The sequence below is a fragment of the Hyperolius riggenbachi genome, chromosome 3, assembly GCF_040937935.1.
Source record: "Hyperolius riggenbachi isolate aHypRig1 chromosome 3, aHypRig1.pri, whole genome shotgun sequence".
Lineage (NCBI taxonomy): Eukaryota > Metazoa > Chordata > Amphibia > Anura > Hyperoliidae > Hyperolius > Hyperolius riggenbachi.
The window spans coordinates 39,601,966-39,624,108 of record NC_090648.1 but is presented as its reverse complement, the minus strand read 5'-3'; the positions used below and the strand labels follow the sequence as shown (position 1 = coordinate 39,624,108).

General features: G+C 46.9%; 1 protein-coding gene across 1 annotated transcript in view; it reads right to left on the bottom strand.

The window, feature by feature from the left end:
- Positions 1-18,322: 18,322 nt before the first annotated feature.
- Positions 18,323-22,143, bottom strand: part of LOC137562067 (uncharacterized) — a 134,346-nt gene continuing 130,525 nt past the window's right edge. Inside the window, exon 8 of the mRNA XM_068273406.1 lies at positions 18,323-20,023. Coding sequence (XP_068129507.1) covers positions 19,907-20,023 — 117 coding nt within the window. The 3' untranslated portion in view covers positions 18,323-19,906. The remainder of the gene's footprint in view (positions 20,024-22,143) is intronic.

Here is a 22,143-nt window from a genome sequence, read left to right as displayed (position 1 = left end):
GATTCTGTACCTTGCTTTATTGATACTCTGTTGCCGAATTTTGCTTGTTTCACTATCCTCCTCCAGCGGGCCCTTGCCACTGGACGGAAGTTGCCGCTAGCAGTGTGTCTCGCCACTGCGTAGTGCCTATTACTGTTGCACCAAGCACTATACACCTTGAGTGGGCAGGGGTTAGTTTATATATCGGATTGTCGGTGAGACTGCAGCTCACCCATAATCAGATATACGTCTGTGTGCCGGTGATACTGCAGATTACCGGTAATCAGACACTCTCTGCGTCCACCTATCGTCACAGATCGTGACATTATATTTATATTTTCCCAGTGAAATTTGGCTCCGCCCACTTTTTGTAACCTGGATACACAGTCACTCAATTACCAAGTTTGTGAGCTTTTGGGTCCTTGACATCAATAAAAAGCAAATCTAATTGGCTGTTTGTGGCTCCCCCCTTTTCTGAATTTGAACCCCAGTGACCCAATGACCAACTGTGACCAAGTTTGAGGCTTGTGCCATTAACAGTGCAAGAATATCAGCAATTTTAATATTCCCCTGGAAAAATCAACAGGTGAATATTGGTTGGGTTTTTTAGGCTCCACCCACATTTCTGAATATTAATCCCAGTCACCCAGTAACTAACTGTGCAAAGTTTGAGAACCCTGCCATTAACAGTGAAGAAGGCTGCAGTTTACATTTTCCCAGGGAAACCTGTTTTTGACTCCACCCAGTTTTTGTAACTTTGACACACAGTCACTCAATGCCTGTGAATGGAAGCAGTTTATCCAGCAAAGAAATCTGATTGGCTGTTTGTGGCTCCGACCCTTTAGTCAATTTGAAACCCAGTCACTTAATGACCGACTGTAGCAGGTTTGAGGCCTCTGCCATTGACAATGTAAGAATGGCAGCAGTTTTAATATTCCCCTGAAAATCAATAGATACATTTTGATTGGCTTTTGTAGGCTCCACCCACGTTCCTGAATATTGATCCCAGTCATCCAGTGACCAACTATGTCAAGTTGGAGAACCCTGCCAATAACAGAATGGCTGAAATCAATCTAACAAATCTGATTGGCTGTTTGTGGCTCCACCCCTTTATTTTTTTTTGGAGCCCAGTCACCCAATGACTGACTGTATCAGGTTTGAGGCCTCTGCCATTAAAAGTATAAGAATGGTAAATATTCCAACCAAAGGAGAAGTGGAGAGAGAAAGAGCTGGCACTCGATGATGGCTAATTGCAAGGTGATCCGGAAGAGCTCAGCAGTAATGTGCTCCCAGCTGTAATGATCCGTATGCAGTAGAGGAAGAAAAAAGCGCTGGGCACCAAAACTTTTGCTTGCTATTTATTCCAGAATCATACCGACATTGAAAGCGAGGGGGATAACAAAAGGCCTAACAGCCGTTTCGCGGGATAAAAGTTGCCCGCTTCCTCAGAGAGGGCAACTTTTATCCCGCGAAACGGCTGTTAGGCCTTTTGTTACCCCCCTCGCTTTCAATGTCTGAATGATTCTGGAATAAATAGCAAGCAAAAGTTTTGGTGCCCAGCGCTTTTTTCTTCCTCTACTGCATGGTAAATATTCCCCTTGAAATATCAATAGGTGAATTTTGATTGGCCATTGTAGGCTCCACCCACTTTCTAAATATTAATCCCACTCACCCAGTGGCCCACTGTGTCAAGTTTGGGAACCCTGCCGTTAACAATGTAAGAATGGTTGCAGTTTATATTTTCCCATGTAAAAAATGTAGTTGTTGGCACCGCCCACTTTTTTTAACCTTGACATACAGGCACTCAATTACCAAGTTTATGAGCTTTGGTGTCCTTGGTATCAATAATTTGTATAGTCCCATAGAAATTAATCAAATCAGATTGGCTGTTTGTGGCTCCGCCCCTTTCTGAATTTGAACCCCAGTCACCCAGTGACCAACTGTACTAGGTTTGAGGCATCTGCTATTAACAGTTTAAGAATGCCAGTATCAGGACTCGCTGATAGAGGATTCTGGTACACACTGTATGCAAATGCAGCCGACTAGCTAACACTTCCAAAGAGTGACCTAACCATACACACTGACCCTTTGTAAGTAGATTTTGCATACAATTTGAGACCTGACTATATACCAACGATCCTCTGTGAGACAGGTAACAAGGCACAGATAGTATATGAGTACAACTGGCAATAGTCACCAGAATCTTAGTGGCAAAAGCAATCCAGAAGATAGCAGGAGATGTTGATGACATGGAAGTCCAGAAACGATTGCTTATTGGTATGCAGGTTCCTGGACCAGGAGAATAGCCCAGGTGGTCGTTAGTCCTATAATGATGTACTTATGGGTATGCAGATTCCAGGGCAGGATGAGATAAAGTCCAGAACACAGAAGTACTAAATAAATGTCATAGTACAAAAGGGCTAGGCAGAAATCAAGGTCAGGCAATCCAATGGTCAGGGCAGGCAGCAAACAGGCAGAGTCCAGTAACAAGCAATAGATCAGTTCAGGCAGCAAACAGGCAGAATCCAATAACAGGCAGTTGGTCAAGGCAGGCAGCAAACAGGCAGAGTCCAGTAACAAGCAGTAAGTCAAAGTCAAGGAAAGCAATCCACAAGTTTTCAAAAAGCACCCAGCAATAAACAGAAGCATACGCTAACACAGGCAAAGTCAACGTGCACTCAGTAACCTTAAGTGTATCAGGCAACCAATCAGTGGCTGGCCACATGCACACAACAGCCAATTACATGCAGGCATCAATACAGTTTAAATATCATCTGAGAGAGAGATCAGCTGACACGGGTGGCAATACATGTCAACTGGTAACCAGTATTAACCAGCAAATTATCCTAACAGAGTCTCAGCAATAGCACAGTGGCAAGAGCACTGCCTCTGATGTGAGAGACCAGGGTTCAATCCCAGGCAGGGTCAGCATCCACATATTATTTATTACATAAACCCCTGTCTAATTGTCAGCTGACTCTACCTCTGTCTCCGCCTCAGACCATACTGCGGCCGAGAGGAGCAATTCCTTACAGGCAGCAATTTAAATATTCCCCTTGAAAATCAACAGATGAATTTTGATTTGCTGTTGTAGGCTCCACCCATTTTCCTAAATATTGATCCCAGTCACCCAATGACCAATTGTGTAAAGTTTAAAAACCCTGCCATTAACAGGCCCTGTACACACTGCTGCACTTGCGCTTTTAAAATCGCATGCGTTTTTTAATCGCAAGGTCTTTTGAAAAATCATGAAAATCGTGAAGACCTCTACACACTGGTGTGATACGATTTTTCTGTTTTCTGACCATAAGACGCACTAGGTTTAGAGGACAAAAACCAGGGAAAAATATACTGTATACTAAACCTGGTGCATCAATGGTGAAGGGGCATCTTGTGGATTATGCCCCCTTTGTACCTCATGCCCCTCTTGTACCTCTTGTGTCTCCCTGTGTCCTCCTCTGTCCCCCTTGTGTCCCCCATGTGTCTGCCTCTGTCCCCTATGTCTGCCCCTTTGTGTCCCCCTGTGTTTGTCCCCATGTCATCCTCTGCAGGGGCACAGTACAGGGAGTCTCCGACATTGTGGTGGGTTGGAGGTTAGTATTGCCAGGTGTTCACAAGTCAGGAACTCCCTGCATTTGGACTATAAGACTCAGTGATTTTTTTCCCCACTTTTGGGGGGAGAAAAAGTGAGTCTTATAGTCCAAAAGTTACAGTACCTTTGAAAATAAAGGAAATAAACACACACATTACAATTACATGCAGGTTTTATTCATTCATTGTCCAGTTTATTCGTTCGTTTTTTAATTTTTTATTTCTCCTGCATAGACAAACCAGAATGGTGACCACAATGGTGATGAAGGCTTTAACACCCAAATAAGCTGCTAATATAACAACTTCTCTTTCAATGTGAGACTTTGGGGATAGAACTGGAAGAAAAATACATAAATATATGATTAGAAAACTGTTTATCCAGGTATAATTATATGCAAATATATACACATCTCAGGCATGGTATTATTTTCAGTGTTTTGCATTCCTGTATTTAATATAATGTATTTTAGCAGTGATTGCTGAAGAGTCTATGACATCTTCATTGGTTCACACTGATCTGTAGGGCTGTACAGGCACCAGGAGGCTGTTCGTTTTAGGAGTGGAGAAAGGAGAGGTTAGTGTTAAAGGACGACAATCAAAACACTTCAGCGCTTCTTTTCATAATCCTCCACCATCACCCATAAAATCAAAGATACGCTTACCAGAAAAATATACAGTAGAACTTAAAGGAATTCTATCGAAGAATGTATTTTTGTGGCAACATTGGTAACGGATGTAAAAGCATTATAAATAAAGGACTATACATATATTTTTGTCATGTAATGCTTTTTTGTCAAGAAACCTGTTTTACCGTTTCCTATAGACAGCAGTGGACAGAGGAATAGTCCACTTTTGTAGGTGCCGACGCTGAGGGTAAAAATGTGATAAAGCTTCCCCCCACTCCACACACACACTCACACGTTGTAACTCATGTGGCTGCTGTAGAATTTACTCATATGCCTGCCAATACGATGTAAAAGGAACTGGGAGCTTCTCTCCCCTTCTCGCCCTCCTGTCTTGAGTATTTCTGCCCGTCAATAGGCTGTAACAGGAGCCGAGAGCGTCTCCCTCTTATCTCGCTCCTGTCATAAATTTCTCTGAACACACTGTGTCCGCTGCATCATCGGAGGTATGCGGTTGCTATGCAATGGCAAACTAGGAAAAGCAGAAACCTTCCGTTCTGCAGAGCAATTTGAACATGTTTTAGTACAGAATAGATGATGGCTACAGAATGGGACACGTCTGCCCTCCTGTACATTAGTTTGCTTTTGCATATCAACCACAACGACGGGCAGACTCAGTGGTGCACAGAAGATACAGGGCAGGAGCGAGAGAAGGGAGATAGCTCTCCCTCCTCTTACATTCTATTGCCGGGCACAATAGCAATTTATGCAGCGGCCACCTCAATTAAAACTTGCATTGAGGAGGGGTGGGCTGCATAATAGGAGCGAGAGAGGTTGTCTCTCCTTCCTCAAACCTAACTGCGTGTTGGGAGAGGGGGCGGAGCCAGGAAATACACTGTGCCGCTCAGATTTTACATCAGCGTCATCCCCTATGAATGTGGACTGTTCCTCTTTCCCGACGCCGTCAGTTAATTCAGGGTAACCGGACGTGCAGGTTCCTGGGATGTAAAAAGCATTATTTGACAAAAATATATGCTGAGTCCTTTATTAAAAATGCTTTTACATCCATTACTAATGCTAGCACAAAAATGATTTCTTTGATACTATTCCTTTAATTACAAGGTCTATATAGCTTATAAGGGCCCGCAGCTGGTTTCCCTCCTGCTTGGCCCCCCTCAAGTCACACTATGTCCGCTTCCACATGTAAACTCACCAAGAGTGTGCAGTTAAGAACAGATAAAAATAAAGCAAAGAGGATCTAAGCATATCTATCTTCCAGCAGGGAAAATTTTATTACTCCACAAAATTGAAATAAAACATATATAAAACATATACTCACATATGAGCCCTTTTTACAGGGACCTACATAGATTCACAGCATTTCTTCTTGCTGTTTGGTTGGATGTCGCTCTGCATATTTTGAGAAACGCTGTGAATCTATGTGGGTAACTGTAAAAAGGGCCCATATGTGAGTATATGTTTTATATATGTTTTATAATTTTGTGGAGTAATACAATTTTTGCTGCTGGAAGATAGATACGCTTAGATCCTTTTTGCTTTATTTTTATACGTTCTTTGGTGAGTCTACATGTGGAGGCGGACGTAGTGTAACTTGAGGGAGGCCAAGCAGGAGGGAAGCTACATATTGACCCTTTGACCCTGTAATTAAGGTCTATATTTTTCTGGTAAGCGCATCTTTGATTTTATGGGTGATGGTGGAGAATTATAATCAGGAACCGGCCCCACGGCACGCCTGTAGGAACGGTTCCCGACTGGGGGTTTGACCAGATCGCGAGGGGAAACAGCCTTATCCAAGCTAACACAAGGCTGTCACCCCTCAAAAACACTTCTCACTGCCACCACTAGCTGCTGCTAGACACTCCAGTGATTCCCACTCTGCTGTCGAGTGGTCTGCACTCAGTCCAGCGTTTCCGTATTTGGGGCAGCTTCGCGCTTAGGCCAAAATACGGGAAGGCCACACACACAATACAATCACACAGTAGCAAGGCACAATTCAGACACTGAACTTGTAACACAAATTACCCTGCAGTCTCTCCAAGAGCATGAGTTTTTGCTAGTACATCAGAAGTCAAACTTATTAAATAAATATTTAATATTCCAGAAAAAAGTGGAACAGTGCAGAAAGTAATATATACAAAAGATTTACAAAAACAAAGTAAATATTACAACGACACACAAGACTTTAAACTTTACCAGTACGAGGTCTATCTTGGTCGTAGGAGGACACAAATTTCTGATTCAATCAGGATCATCTCTAGCTATGCGCTACCTCCAGGAGAAGATGGGTTGTGAATGCCCTATGCTGGCTTATATAGTCCGATTTGTAGCTCGGGGGTACAAGTCCAGATTGTAAAGGATTGCGGAATGGCCGCTGCGTGCTCTGACGGCGTGGCGGCTGTTTCCGCGTCCAGTCCGGCGGTTTACGCGCGGCAACATGTGTCTGATGTGATACAGCCTTCCTGTGCACATAGGCTAAGGAATACGCACGCGCGCGCGGCAAGACAGAAGCTTTATGGGAAGCAGAGAGGGATCAGCTGACTCTGCTAGTCAGCTGATCCAAGGATGTATGCGGATTGGCTGGAGGGCACTGGGCGGCGCTGGCCAGCGCTGCACTATATAACCACTCGTCCCTGCCGTTGCAAATGCTTCATGTGTTAGCACACAGACCTCAGTCAGATCCTACAGTGTGGTTGAACCAGGACGGACCTGGGAATCCACACTGAGCTAGATTACCTTCTCATGTTATGTTATTCTATGTTATGCTTTAGACCAGTTCCAGGGTGTTGTGACTACGGACCTCACACCCAAGACTAGGATACTGTGTCAGTTCTATGTTATGCTTTAGACCAGTTCCAGGGTGTTATGGCTATGGACCTCACACCCAAGCTTAGGAAACTGTCTCAATGCTATGTTATGTAATAGACTAGTTCTGGGGTGTTGTAACTACGGACCACACACCCAAGACTAGCACTGTATACCTGTATTTCCTTATCCCGCCACTAGGGTGTAGAGAGATAGGATCTCACATCCAGATAGGGCAAATCTGTTCATATTAGCAGCAGGGCTTCCTGCAACCAGGCCTAGGTCCCTCTCCTAGGGAGCCATTGGCCTAAGGAATTCACCCACAGCCAGGGGTGAATTTCCTTCTCCTTACTGCCTCCAGTTCCCCTGGCAGCTCTCTCTCAAAGTGTTACTGTTACACTGTACACTCACGCCTCAGGTGTCCAGAGGTTAGACATACCTGGATTATTAGTGATTCTGCAGATCATTCATAATCTGGTGTATATCTGCATTATTGGTGAGTCTGCAGCTCACCAATAATCAGATTCTCTCAGCGTGTTGACACCAATCGTTACACAGATATAATTTAATTTCCCAGATTGTGACACCACCGTTCGCTGAGCCCTCTGTAAAATCCTTGTTTGCTGTGATGCAAATTTCAGAGTTTTCCTGTTAGCCTTTGAAGTTCCCAGGCTCAGTCGGTCCTGATTTGTATATTGGGACAATGGGGCTGTCTACCTATACACAGAGTTCAAAGCCATGCAGACACAGACTATTCTTCACCAAATGGCTGCTAATTAGCAGCTCCCTGCTTCCAGAGGAACTGAATGCAAATGTAATTTACATTGACATACAGAAACTCAAAGTACCAGCTTCCTTCAGCCAGGTGACAATTATAACCCCAAAGCCAGACGATTTCTGAACATACATACACATCTGAATTAGTACACAGCAGACAGAAAAATGACCAATATGGCTTCTGTATTATCTGCAAATTGCAATATCACAAATGGCTGCTACGCTATATCAATTATGAAAAGCAGCGCTGATGTGTTTCGATTGTCATTACTAAAAGGATTGCTGGAAATACTGGACTTTTAGCCACAGTTTTTTCCTCTTAAATGTTGGACTTGTTTTTTATGTTGGAACGCTGATACATTTTAGATTTAGTGTTAAAGGACAACTATTACAAAGAAATCTAAAATATAAAAAGGTACTGTAGTTAAATTAACACAATGAATGAAACTGCTTTTTTATTTATATATTGTTTTTTACAGTATTTATTTATAGGTTATTTAGCCAGTGTTTGTCTATTATAAAATCTTTCCTCTCCATGATTTACATTTTGAGATTTATCACTGGTGGTGACATCATTAGTTATGCTAAGTGGTTAGTTCTGCAGCGGAGGGGAGAGCACAGAGGGCTGCCCCAGGGAGAGGAAGGGAGGGAGAAGTCAGGCCACCCTCCCCGCGGCTGACTCCCCCCTCCATTATGGGGGGGCACCTACCTATCTAACCTATATTGTGGGCATCTACCTATCTAACCTATACTGGGGGAACCTACCTATCTAACCTTTACTGGGGCACCTACCTATCTAACCTATGCTGGAGGCTCCTACCTATCTAGTCTATACTGGGTAACCTACCTATCCGAAGTATACTGGGGGCACATACCTATCTAAACTATACTGGGGCACCTATCTTTCTAATCTATATTGGGGGTACCTACCTTTCTAACCTATACTGGGGGCTCCTACCTATCTAACCTATACTGTGGGCACCTACCTATCTAACATATATTGCGAGCATCTACCTATTTAACAAATAATGCAGGCACCTACCTATCTAACCTATACTGGGGGCACCTACCTATCTAACCTATACTGCTAGCACCTACCTAGCTAACCTATACTGGGGGCACCTACCTATCTAACCTATACTTTTTGTAACCTTGACACACAGTCACTCAATGACCAAGTTTGTGAGCTTGCAGGCTCCTGGCATAAAACATGTGTGAATGGAAGCAGTTTATGCACCAAGGAAATCTGATTGGCTGTATGTGGCCCCGCCCCTTTAGTGAATTTGGACCCCAGTCACCCAATGACCGACTGCAGCAAGTTTGAAGCCTCTGCCATTAAAAGTGTAAGAATAGCAGCAGTTTGAATATTTCCCTTGAAAGTCAATAGGTGAATTTTGATTGACTGTTGTAGGCTCCACCCATTTTCTTGAATCTTAATCACTTTCACCCAGTGACCAAGCGTGCCAAGTTTGAGAACCCTGCGATTAACAGTCTAAGAATGGCTGCAGTTTATATTTTCCCATTTAAAATGAACGGCTGAAATTTGATTGGCTGTTTTATGCTCCGCCCACTTTCCTGGATTTGTAACCTCGGTCACCAAGTGACCAACTGTGCCAAGTGTGGGGACTCTGGCTTGATTACTGTGAGAATTGCAGCCTTTTACATTTTTTCCATTGACTTGAATGGGTGAAATCTGATTTGCTGTTTGTAGCTCCGCCCATGTGTGCAGGGGGGACCCGAGACCCCCAGAACATATCATCCCAGGTAGTAAGGGATCTGTATACCAAGTTTCGTTCAAATCGTTCAAGCCGTTTTCACGTGATCGCGGCACATACACACACACACATACATACACACATCCAATTTTATATATATAGATTTTAATGACAAAATCACAGGTAAACTTGCCAGGGATCCTTATACAGCAATATTGCAGCTGTACAATGATCTGTGGCCAAAGCATTGCCACTTCCACCGGGTTTCCAGGTAATCATTAAGCACTGCGTTCTGATCACCTGGAAACCCCGGCATGAAATTAACTGCTTTTTCTTTTGATACATGTAAATTTACACTACTAATAGGTCGATGCATTATCTGTCATTTAAAGACAACATTTAAAAAAACAAAAAACAAAAAAACCTTTTCTCCTTATCTCCTATCATAACTGCGAATGTTTGCAGAATACTGCTTGCCGGCGAACAGTTCGAGCCATCTCTTGCGCAGGACTCTCACGCTGGCCGTTGTGATTACGAGTAGCAGGGGCGATTTCAGGCCGAAGTCACCGGTTAAGGCCCCGTTCACACTTGCGGTTTTGCAAAAACCGCACCGGATGTCCGGACCGCACCGGAGCCGGATCGGACCTGAACCGTACGGTTCCTGTCCGGATCCGGTCCGGATCCGGTCCGGTTGCATACGGTTTCCGTGCGGTATGAACACGGTTGCGGTCCGGATCCGGATTCTTAAAGAGATAACAACCTGTATAAATACCTGGGGTTCTGGGAGGTCAGCAGAAGCTCTGGGGTCATTGTTGGAGACAGCTGGACGTGTGGAGACCATCCATGGATACAGAGACAGCAGTTGGGACCATGGATCCAGTCATTTTTTACGTTTATTACCTGGGAATTCTCTCCTTCCTGTTGTTTACCTACTACTATGTGGGGAGAAGGCGTGCTCCTCGCAGGAGATGGTGGGTGCACCCTCTACTAGCCAGGAGGCAGAGGAAGGGAGAGTTCCAGGCCCTCTACCGGGACCTCAGACGACACCCACAGAAGTTCTACAGCTACACTCGGATGTCTATTCCCCTGTAAGTATATAGGCCTAAATACACCAACCCCCACCATTCCTAAACACCCCACCCTCACCCCCACAACACCTCATCCCTGTATACCTAGCTAAACACACCACCCTGACCCCCACACCCCTGTATACCTAGCTATACACTACACCCCCACCCTCCACAACACTCCCAAACCTCTGTAAACACACCTCCCCCATCCTCCACCCAACACCTTGTCCCACAACATACTTTACAGCTTCTTCCTTTCCATCTCCTGACAGGTTTGATACCCTTTTGGAGATGGTGAAGGATGACCTTAGGAAGAAGGATACCACGTTCAGGAGAGCAGTCACACCACAAGAACAACTACTCATCACACTGAGGTATGTAAAAACAAATTTTTTTATTGCAAAAACAACCACTTTCCAACATGGAAACATTCTTCCAACATGGAAGACAAAAAAATAACATATCTATGGTATAGCCCGGTCAGTTTTAAGGAACACCAACCACCAACTTTGTGCTGGAAGAGTTGTAGGGCATAGCTGCCCAAGTGTCTTTCGGGGACACCAGGCCCTAATAAATTGAAGTGCTTCAAAAACCTAACCACTGGCACAGGACCCTCTGAGCCATGGATGAAGGACACAGGTCAGTGAAAAGGCTAGGCCTCTCACCGACCAGTGTAGGTGTCCTTCATCCATGGTTTCAAGGGTCTTGTGCAAGTGGTTAGGAACAAGAAAAAAGTGAGGAGCAAGAGGAACCGATGGCAGAGGTGCATGACTACAGGAGCAGTGCAACAGGCACAAGGTTGTGACCAAGGTAGTGTCTTTCGGGGACACCAGGCCCTAAAATTGAAGTGCTTCAAAAACCTAACCACTGGCACATGACCCTCTGAGCCATGGATGAAGGACACAGGTCAGTGAAAAGGCTAGGCCTCTCACCGACCAGTCAAGGTGTCCTTCATCCATGGCTCCAAGGGTCTTGTGCAAGTGGTTAGGAACAAGAACAAAGTGAGGAGCAAGAGGAACCGATGGCAGAGGTGCAGGACTACAGGTGCAGTGCAACAGGCACAAGGTTGTGACCAAGGTAGTGTCTTTCGGGGACACCAGGCCCTAAAATTGAAGTGCTTCAAAAACCTAACCACTGGCACATGACCCTCTGAGCCATGGATGAAGGACACAGGTCAGTGAAAAGGCTAGGCCTCTCACCGACCAGTCAAGGTGTCCTTCATCCATGGCTCCAAGGGTCTTGTGCAAGTGGTTAGGAACAAGAACAAAGTGAGGAGCAAGAGGAACCGATGGCAGAGGAGCAGGACTACAGGTGCAGTGCAACAGGCACAAGGTTGTGACCCATGTAGTGTCTTTCGGGGACACCAGGCCCTAAAATTGAAGTGCTTTAAAAACCTAACCACTGGCACAGGACCCTCTGAGCCATGGATGAAGGACACAGGTCAGTGAAAAGGCTAGGCCTCTCACCGACCAGTCAAGGTGTCCTTCATCCATGGCTCCAAGGGTCTTGTGCAAGTGGTTAGGAACAAGAACAAAGTGAGGAGCAAGAGGAACCGATGGCAGAGGAGCAGGACTACAGGTGCAGTGCAACAGGCACAAGGTTGTGACCCAGGTAGTGTCTTTCGGGGACACCAGGCCCTAAAATTGAAGTGCTTTAAAAACCTAACCACTGGCACAGGACCCTCTGAGCCATGGATGAAGGACACAGGTCAGTGAAAAGGCTAGGCCTCTCACCGACCAGTCAAGGTGTCCTTCATCCATGGTTCAAAGGGTCTTGTGCAAGTGGTTAGGAACAAGAACAAAGTGAGGAGCAAGAGGAACCGATGGCAGAGGTGCATGACTACAGGTGCAGTGCAACAGGCACAAGGTTGTGACCCAGGTAGTGTCTTTCGGGGACACCAGGCCCTAAATTATTAGTGCTTCTAAAACCTAACTACTGGCACAGGACCCTCTGAGCCATGGATGAAGGACACAGGTCAGTGAAAAGGCTAGGCCTCTCACCGACCAGTGAAGGTGTCCTTCACCCATGGCTCCAAGGGTCTTGTGCAAGTGATTAGGATCAACAAAGTAAGGAACAAGAGGAATCAAAGGCACAGGTGCAGGACTACAGGTGCAGTGCAACAGGCACAAGGTTGTGACCCAGGTAGTGTCTTTCGGGGACACCAGGCCCTAAAGTTCAAGTCCAGCAAAACCAAAAGTTAAAAAGCCCTGTGATGGTATCCTTCCTCCGAGGATCGGAGGTATTCAGAGGAGCATGTCCAGGAACAATTTGACTTTTTTTTTCAAATTGTATCGGCACCACTACTAGAAAAGGTGGGAGTTGCTGCCTGGAAATCTGGACTCTCTTGGGTGCTGGTCGTGGATGAGCTGGACCCTGACAGCGGTGGCCCATATTGACTGCCTCTGTAGCCGGTGTACATCTGTGATGATTGCCAGGTGAGCACCGCTGTTGGTTGTGGGGGTCTAAAAATTGGTGGTTGCAATAATGGCGTGTCCATGTGCTGTTTAATCACCTCCAGCAAATTGGAATGGCACGCCATCAGGTTTTGGGAAGGCACCTTTTCCAGATATGGTATTAGAGACATCACAGTGTGAAAACATGGGTGTGCCTGCAATTTCAGTAGTTCCTTGCTTTGTTGATGCATTTGCTGCATCATGTTCTGCAGCTGGCCCACCGACTGATGATGCTGCGCACGCAGTTGGTCGATTTCTCCTCTGTGCATCTCATGCACCATTTTAAGCTCGTCCCTGTAGTGCCCATGTACAGCGTCGAGCTCACATTGCAGTGAAGTGATGTGGGACTTGTACTGCTCCATGATATGGCCCCTGTCCTCATCTTGCAACTGCCGGGTTATGAGAGTTTGGTGGCTCTGAAGAATCCCGAGAAGTCCGGAGACAGCCCCGGACATCTCGGACTCTGTCTCTCTCCTTGTTGGGGGGAGGGTACCTCGACGCCTCACTGGTGTGGTGGTCCTCACTGGTGGTGTGGCAGCATCTTCCCGTCCTCTGGCCTGTGTCGGGGTTGCCCTGCGCGCTGGTTGTGCTGCAGTCTCTCGGTGCTCCTCACTTTGTTCTTGTTCCCCTGGAGCTTCCATAGCGGTCGATTGTGGAGGTTCAGCTTCTTCCACACTCGGTCCTGCAACCTCAACATCCAAGCTCTCTTCTGCCAAGTCATCATCAAAGGAGAGAGCTGGGATTAAGGACTCCCTCCTCCTACTCCTCTCCTCGGGGCAATAGGTTACATCGGCGACGTCATCATCCACCAAGCTCTCCTCACTGCTGAACCGTGCCTCCTGGGTCGGTTCCTCTTGCTCCAAATTGTCTTCAGTCCTGTAGATAAAAACAATATTTATTGGTGTGCCAAACAGCATGTGGCGTCAATTCACAGAGCTAGCAAACACTAGCAATCACTTTATCAACCGTTTCTACCCAACATTTGATAAAGCTTGTGAGAAAAGTTCGCTAGCCATGGGAATTGAGGCCATAGCAATACATGGCCGAAGTCATGGTAAATGAGCTCTCAGTTCCTGCCCACAGTAGTGGTACTTACAGTCTAGGTTCCAGGCTTGCATTGATGAAAGACAATTGCTTGGCAAATTGGTAGTCTTTTTGTCGCCTTCCCCCGCCACTGCCACTTCGTTCGGCAAGTTTTTTCTTCCGTAGCCATTTCACGTATGCATCCCGTATATTGCGCCACCTTGTCTTGAACCTTTCTCCTGTAACGACATGAAAAATTGATTTCGATTATTTCTCTTGTAGGTACATCGCAACTGGACAAACATATACATCGCTACATGTCACATTTCGTATTGGGAAGAGCACGGTGGCAGGCATCGTCGTGAGGACTTCGAGGATCCTTTGGACGCGACTGAGGGCCAGATACATGCCTGTGCCGGACACCACGAAATGGGAGGAGATCGCCCAGGGCTTCTGGACCGAGTGCAAGTTTCCTAATTGTGTTGGCGCACTGGATGGGAAACACATCCGGCTTCAGAAACCCGTGGGGAGTGGCAGCCATTATTTCAACTATAAAAAATACTTTAGCATTGTTCTAATGGCAGTGGCAGATGCGGACTACAAGTTTGTGTACGTGGACGTGGGGTCGTACGGTAGTTCCAATGACTCTGGAATTTTCCAGCGTACGACCCTTTGCCGGCTGATGGAGGAAGGCAGACTGCGTCTCCCCCGTGACAGACCCTGGCCTGGGACAAGGGCACCGGCCTACCCCTATGTGTTTGTGGGGGACGAGGCCTTCGCCCTGTCCGACCATGTAATGCGTCCGTACCCAGACAGGGGACTTGATGCCAGCCAGCTACACTTCAATGCTCGGTTGAGCCGTGCAAGGAGAATGGTGGAGTGCACATTTGGGATCCTGGTGTCAAAGTGGAGGGTGTTCCACACGCCCATGCTGCTGAAACCGGGCAACGCAGTTGTCGTGGTGAAGGCAGCATGCATCCTCCACAACTTTGTGCGGCAGGAGGAAAGAGAGACTCCGGAACCCCCGAATGTGCTTCCACTAATGCCCCTGCGGAGGTATGCAACCAGGCCAAGGGTAGTGTCACTGCGGAACAGGGACCAACTGAGACTTTATTTTACCACACCACCAGGACGAGGGTGAATGTTTGGTTTTTAATATGTTTTGTTAAAATGTGTTTATTTTAGAGTTTCAAGTTTTTGAGTGATTTTAAATGTATTAATTTTTTACAATAAATTATTGATGTATAATAATTGGTCATTGTGTATGTTTTATGTGCACAGGTGGGGTACTTCGCAGGTGGGTGGGATACATCACAGGTGGGTGGGATACATCACAGGTGGGGTACAGGTGGGTGGGATACATCACAGGTGGGGTACAGGTGGGTGGAATACATCACAGGTGGGGTACAGGTGGGTGGGATACATCACAGGTGGGGTACAGGTGGGTGGGATACATCACAGGTGGGTGGGATACATCACAGGTGGGTGGGATACATCACAGGTGGGATACATCACAGGTGGGGTACAGGTGGGTGGGATACATCACAGGTGGGGTACAGGTGGGTGGGATACATCACAGGTGGGTGGGATACAGCACAGGTGGGGTACATCACAGGTGGGGTACAGGTGGGTGGGATACATCACAGGTGGGTGGGATACAGCACAGGTGGGGTACATCACAGGTGGGGTACAGGTGGGTGGGATACATCACAGGTGGGTGGGATACAGCACAGGTGGGGTACATCACAGGTGGGGTACAGGTGGGTGGGATACATCACAGGTGGGTGGGATACAGCACAGGTGGGGTACATCACAGGTGGGGTACAGGTGGGTGGGATACATCACAGGTGGGTGGGATACATCACAGGTGGGATACATCACAGGTGGGGTACAGGTGGGTGGGATACATCACAGGTGGGGTACAGGTGGGTGGGATACATCACAGGTGGGGTACAGGTGGGTGGGATACATCACAGGTGGGGTACAGGTGGGTGGGATACATCACAGGTGGGGTAGAGGTGGGTGGGATACATCACAGGTGGGGTACAGGTGGGTGGGATACATCACATGTGGTTGGGATACATCACAGGTGGGGTACAGGTGGGTGGGATACATCACAGGTGGGGTACAGGTGGGTGGGATACATCACAGGTGGGGTAGAGGTGGGTGGGATACATCACAGGTGGGATACATCACAGGTGGGGTACAGGTGGGTGGGATACATCACAGGTGGGGTACAGGTGGGTGGGATACATCACAGGTGGGGTACAGGTGGGTGGGATACATCACAGGTGGTTGGGATACATCACAGGTGGGATACATCACAGGTGGGGTACAGGTGGGTGGGATACATCACAGGTGGGGTACAGGTGGGTGGGATACATCACAGGTGGGGTACAGGTGGGTGGGATACATCACAGGTGGGGTAGAGGTGGGTGGGATACATCACAGGTGGGGTACAGGTGGGTGGGATACATCACAGGTGGGGTACAGGTGGGTGGGATACATCACAGGTGGGTGGGATACAGCACAGGTGGGGTACATCACAGGTGGGGTACAGGTGGGTGGGATACATCACAGGTGGGTGGGATACATCACAGGTGGGATACATCACAGGTGGGGTACAGGTGGGTGGGATACATCACAGGTGGGGTACAGGTGGGTGGGATACATCACAGGTGGGTGGGATACATCACAGGTGGGATACATCACAGGTGGGGTAGAGGTGGGTGGGATACATCACAGGTGGGGTACAGGTGGGTGGGATACATCACAGGTGGGGTACAGGTGGGTGGGATACATCACAGGTGGGTGGGATACAGCACAGGTGGGGTACATCACAGGTGGGGTACAGGTGGGTGGGATACATCACAGGTGGGTGGGATACATCACAGGTGGGATACATCACAGGTGGGGTACAGGTGGGTGGGATACATCACAGGTGGGGTACAGGTGGGTGGGATACATCACAGGTGGGTGGGATACATCACAGGTGGGATACATCACAGGTGGGGTACAGGTGGGTGGGATACATCACAGGTGGGGTACAGGTGGGTGGGGAACAGGTGGGTGGGCAACACAAATCCATAGCAAAAGTGGAATACATCACAAGCTTAAACCACAAGCCCCCCCAAAAAACTTCTAGTCAACATACCCTCTGTGCCTTGCTGTCTCTTGCTCAAGTTCTCAAAGTCCTCCACATACAGCTTGTCAATTTTTTTCCACAGGCCTCTGCATTTTTTGATGTTGCTGTGGTCCGCATCCCCCTTGTCCCACAGGGCTGGTACCTGCTGCACCTGTAGGATGAGGTCTTCTGATGTGTAGGGCCTCACCCCCTCGCTATCAGACAGATCCTGCTCCATATTGCTGCCAAAGAGCTCCAGCATGAAGTCACTGCTGCTCCACTCTGTGAACGCTGGTGCCATGTGGTCCCCATCCAAAATGGCCACCATACCATAGAGTCAGCATAGGAAGTGTGGTACAACATCCGGTTTTTATAGCCAGTGTGTTGTGCGCTCTCCGGTTCTCATTGGTTTCCATTGGCCGGATGCAACATTCCGGCTCCGGTCCGGATACATCAGCCGGACCAGCCGGACCAAAAAATAGCGCATGTTGGAACGGACGCCGGAGTCCGGATCCGGTCCGGCTCCGGTCCGGACGAAACGGACGCATGTGAACGGTCGCATAGACTTTCATTGCTATGCCGTGCGTCCGTTTCGTCCGGTCCGCATGCGGTCCGGCTCCGGCACGGCTCCGGCACGGCGATTCCGGATAGCAGCCGCTAATGTGAACCGGGCCTTAACAGAGCTGCCAGTGGGACCAGGGGAGGAGCCAGGAGGCCGTCGGGGGACCTTGCGGCCTAGGGGGGCTGGAGGGAGCCACAGGTAAGTGCAAATTTGATTTTTAAAAGGAGCTCTGCGTCCCTTTAAACCCCATGTTGAATTAAAAAAAACGGTGCTATCTGTATAAAAATGAACCAGTGAAAGTGCAAGTTCAGTGCATCTTCCTACATAATAAACAGAAGTATTTTAGCTTTATCTGGATGAACAAACACTGCTGATAACAAAAGAAAGCTAAAAAGCTTAAATGTTCATTATTTCTTTTTGTCGGGAGCTGAATGAGCCAGATGGTACATGTCACCAAAATGGCCACTGTGCAAAGTTAAGAGATTGAATTTTTTTTTTCCAATAAATTTTTATTAGAATTTTCCGTACATACAATTAAATAACTGATGTGACTTAGCTGAATAAGTTTACAAGAGAGTATGGTTGAGAAATTACTCAATACAGAACATAAGTCAAACTGGTACAATCAGTATTCGTCTATTAACGAGCACATTACATATTATACTATAAAACTTCTACAGAGTTCTGTCAAATAGGTACATATACCTGTGAACCAAAAAACACAGAGATTGTATTTAACCCCTTAAAGAGACTCTGTAAAAAAAAATGTCATCCTTTTTTCTACCATCCTACAAGTTCCTAAACCTATTCTAATGTGCTCTGGCTTACTGCAGCACTTTCTACTATCGCCGTCTCTGTAATAAATCAGCTTATCTTTCCCCTGTCGGACTTGTCGCCCTGTGTCTGGAAGGCTGCCAGGGATGAGCAGAAACTACGCCAGTGCGAATTTACGCATCGTAGTTCGCATCTACGCATTGTAGTTCATAGGCGAAGTTTCAAACCTACGCTTACGAATTTACACGTAGCGAAGTACCGATACGCGTAGCTTACGCCCACTATGCGTAGTTAACATGTGTATTGCGTAGTGAACTACAAATGCGTAACTCGCATCTAATTTTCCGCATGCGATTGTATGCATACAAATTTACGCATTGGAAAGGGGAATGTACGCATAGAAGGGTTCCCATTATATGCATTTCTAAAGAAATTAATGCGTACAATTTTCTGCATACGGGCATAACTATCCGCATACAGTACGCTTCGCACTACGCGTAATTGGGTATTTTAACGCGTATTGTACGAAATGCATACAAAGCGAATATTTGTTTTCGAAGCCGTAGTTTGGCGAAGCGTAATTGTGTAAAACTACGCGTATTTCCAGCGTAGCGAAGTTGACTGACTACGACCATCCCTGAAGGCTGCCAACTTCAGTGTTGATCTGCTATGCACGCCCCTCTCCAGGCCCCCTCTATGCACACTCCAGTGTGTGTGTTATTTACATAAGCCAGCAGGGTCTCTGCTCTCTGATATCAGTGAGAGAAGAGAGCTGGATAAAAATCCTCCTCTGTTAGGCTGTGAAAGGAGCTGGCTGACACATGCTGAGGAATTACAGACACCGGCAGAGCTGTCTGCAGGAAGAAACAATCAGCCTGTCACTATTCAGTGGATGAGAGCTGCAGGGGGACAGAAGGTAAACACACAAATGATCTCTTGAAATTCAAAAGGAAGGCTGTATTCAGCCTGCTTGTGTAAGGATGTATTTCCTATGTGTGGACATACTGTACATCAACCTACTTCCTGTTTTGGTGGCCATTTTGTTTGTTTATAAACAAACTTTTTAAACCGGCGGGGAGCGGCGCAATTGTGACAGAGGGGAATAGGAGATGTCCCCTAACGCATTGGTATGTTTACTTTTGTGCGATTTTAACAATACAGATTCTCTTTAAATTGACATAGGAATAGGGATATGAGACTACAGGTGGGTTCTAAATACTATTGCTGCTATACATACAATTCATTATCTCATAAGTTTATTTTCAGTTCAGGTTTGATTTTTATTTTCATTACAAGTTTGCCTTATTAGCTTTTAGCCTCCTCTCCTATACAGCAAGCACTTAAAGGTGGATTTACAGTCATTTTGGGTAAAATTTGTAGACCATAATGTTGTTAGGACGTTGTTTTGACCACATCAGCATATTCCACATTCTCCTTCTTCTCTGGACGCCGTGTCTTGGGCCCACCTTTGAGCTTGGTTTGATCCAAAGTAGCATAATGAATTTTATCCTGCAGTAAAAGAAGGTCAGATGAAGACATTACTAAGTACATAAAGCATCACAAAGCACAAAACAGTATTTCACAATCCGCACCAATGCTTTTTATGTAATTGAATCGATCAAAATTAGGACTGACTTTACAGGATGAAGTCTGGTGTTCCACCCCACTTTGTGGAGAGCACTTGGATAGTCTGCCAAGCAGGAATCAGGAGTTCAGGTCTAGGGTGAAGCTGCCCCTGTTCTGTTCTGTGCACGCTTCTTAGCTGGGAAGTGGGTCTTACTGGAATGTAAGAATGCCTGAACTCTCACTCTCGCACCATTCAATCCTATTCTGATCCCATGGGGGTGGGAGAAAAAAACTTTCATCTGCTCAGGAATTGACTCCACTCCTCTCTGCTGCCACAAGGAAGTCTTGCTCTTCCATCTTAAAGTAATCCTGAGACTGGGTAACAAGATTACTTTTATGTACCTGGGGCTTTTTCCAGCCTCTCGTAATCTTTCCGGTACCTTGGTGTGCTCCGGATCCCCTCAGCTGTGTTGCTGGCAGCCATTGATTGAAGCATTCTGCACAGGCAAAGTCTATATGAATTGCCCATCATGGAGTTTGTCTGGTGGAACAGCAGCACAACGAAGGGGACCCAGAAGACACAGGTGGACCGGGGGGGGGGGGGGGGGGCTAGGGGGGTATAGGCGTCTGGAAGAAGCACTGGTAAGTAAAAGTTTCCACATCTCTGGTACACTTTAAAGGGACCCTGGGCGCTCGCTGGATCAAAACAAATTTGGACAGCCAACCATAGCCCGAGAGGTCCTCCGGTAGGGCATGCGAAGGAGGCTTATGGTGACCGGTGTGATGATGTGACTTCACCCAAGAGTTGCTGATTACTGGAGCCACCAGCGGGACCAGGAGAGGGGAGAAGAGGATGTTGGAGAACCTTGCAGGCTACAGGGGGGCTGGAGAAAGCCCCAGGTAAGTCCAAATTTCATTTTTATTCAGCGCTCAGGATCCCTTTAAGACACTTGCCTTTTGAGCTCTTCTCCACCTTGGTTTGTTCCTTACCATCATCTTAGCCCTCCCCAAAGAATACTTAGCATGGAAAAATGTTCACTGTACACTCCCTTTACTTTCCTCTCCCAAAACATTACTCGCATTGTTACAGCCCCACCCCCTACTTAATAACTTAAAGACAACCTGAAACAAACAAAAAAAAAAGCTCTGGGGGATACTTACCTCGGGAGAGGGTCCCAATGAGGCTTCTCCGACCTCTGAAACTTGAAGGAATTCAGCGCAGACTCCCCGAAACTTCCCCCGACAAGCTTGAAAAGCAGTGATATATTTTTGGGTAAGATGGAAATATCTGATCCCGATCGTATCGGCGCAAAGGACTCGCGCCTGCACAGTAGAGCAGATGCAATCGGGTTCGGCTATTTACGCCTTAACCCAAACAAAGAGCAGCTAGTGTGCCTGCGCTGGATCACTGTAGGTCAATATTTACCTTCGGAGGGTCCCAGCGCTTGAATGGAGGGATGGAGGAGGACAGGGAAGTCTCGTTAGTATCCAGAGGCTTCTCCTTCCCGAGGTAAGTATCCCCCAGAGGTTTTTTTTCTTACATTACAGATTCTCTTTAATGTGACCGATACTGTGTTGAACAGGCACATATTTGCTAAGAGGTCAGGGCCGGATTTACAACTCTGGAGCCTGTAGGCACAGGCGTTGTGGCGCCCTTAACTCCGCCCCTAAATCAGGCCACACCCCCAAGTAAATTTATTTTGAACTCTAATCCCTGCCTCATGTCAGTAACTGTCCTTAGAATCTAACACTCTAATCACTGTCTCATATCATCCTTAGTGATATGAGACAATGATTAGGATGTGAGCTCCTGAGGTCAGTGATATGATGCAGGAATTAGACAGTAAGCTCCTGAGGGCAGTTACTGGCATTAGGCAGGGACCCCCAACCCCACACACACACTTGAACGCAGGCACACACACACTCACTTAAGCACATACACACACACACACTCTCGCAGCACACCCACTCGCAGCGCACACACACGCGCGCGCACACACACACACACACACACACACACACGCTAAAATAAAATTACACATTTGATATGCTCAGTCACTGCA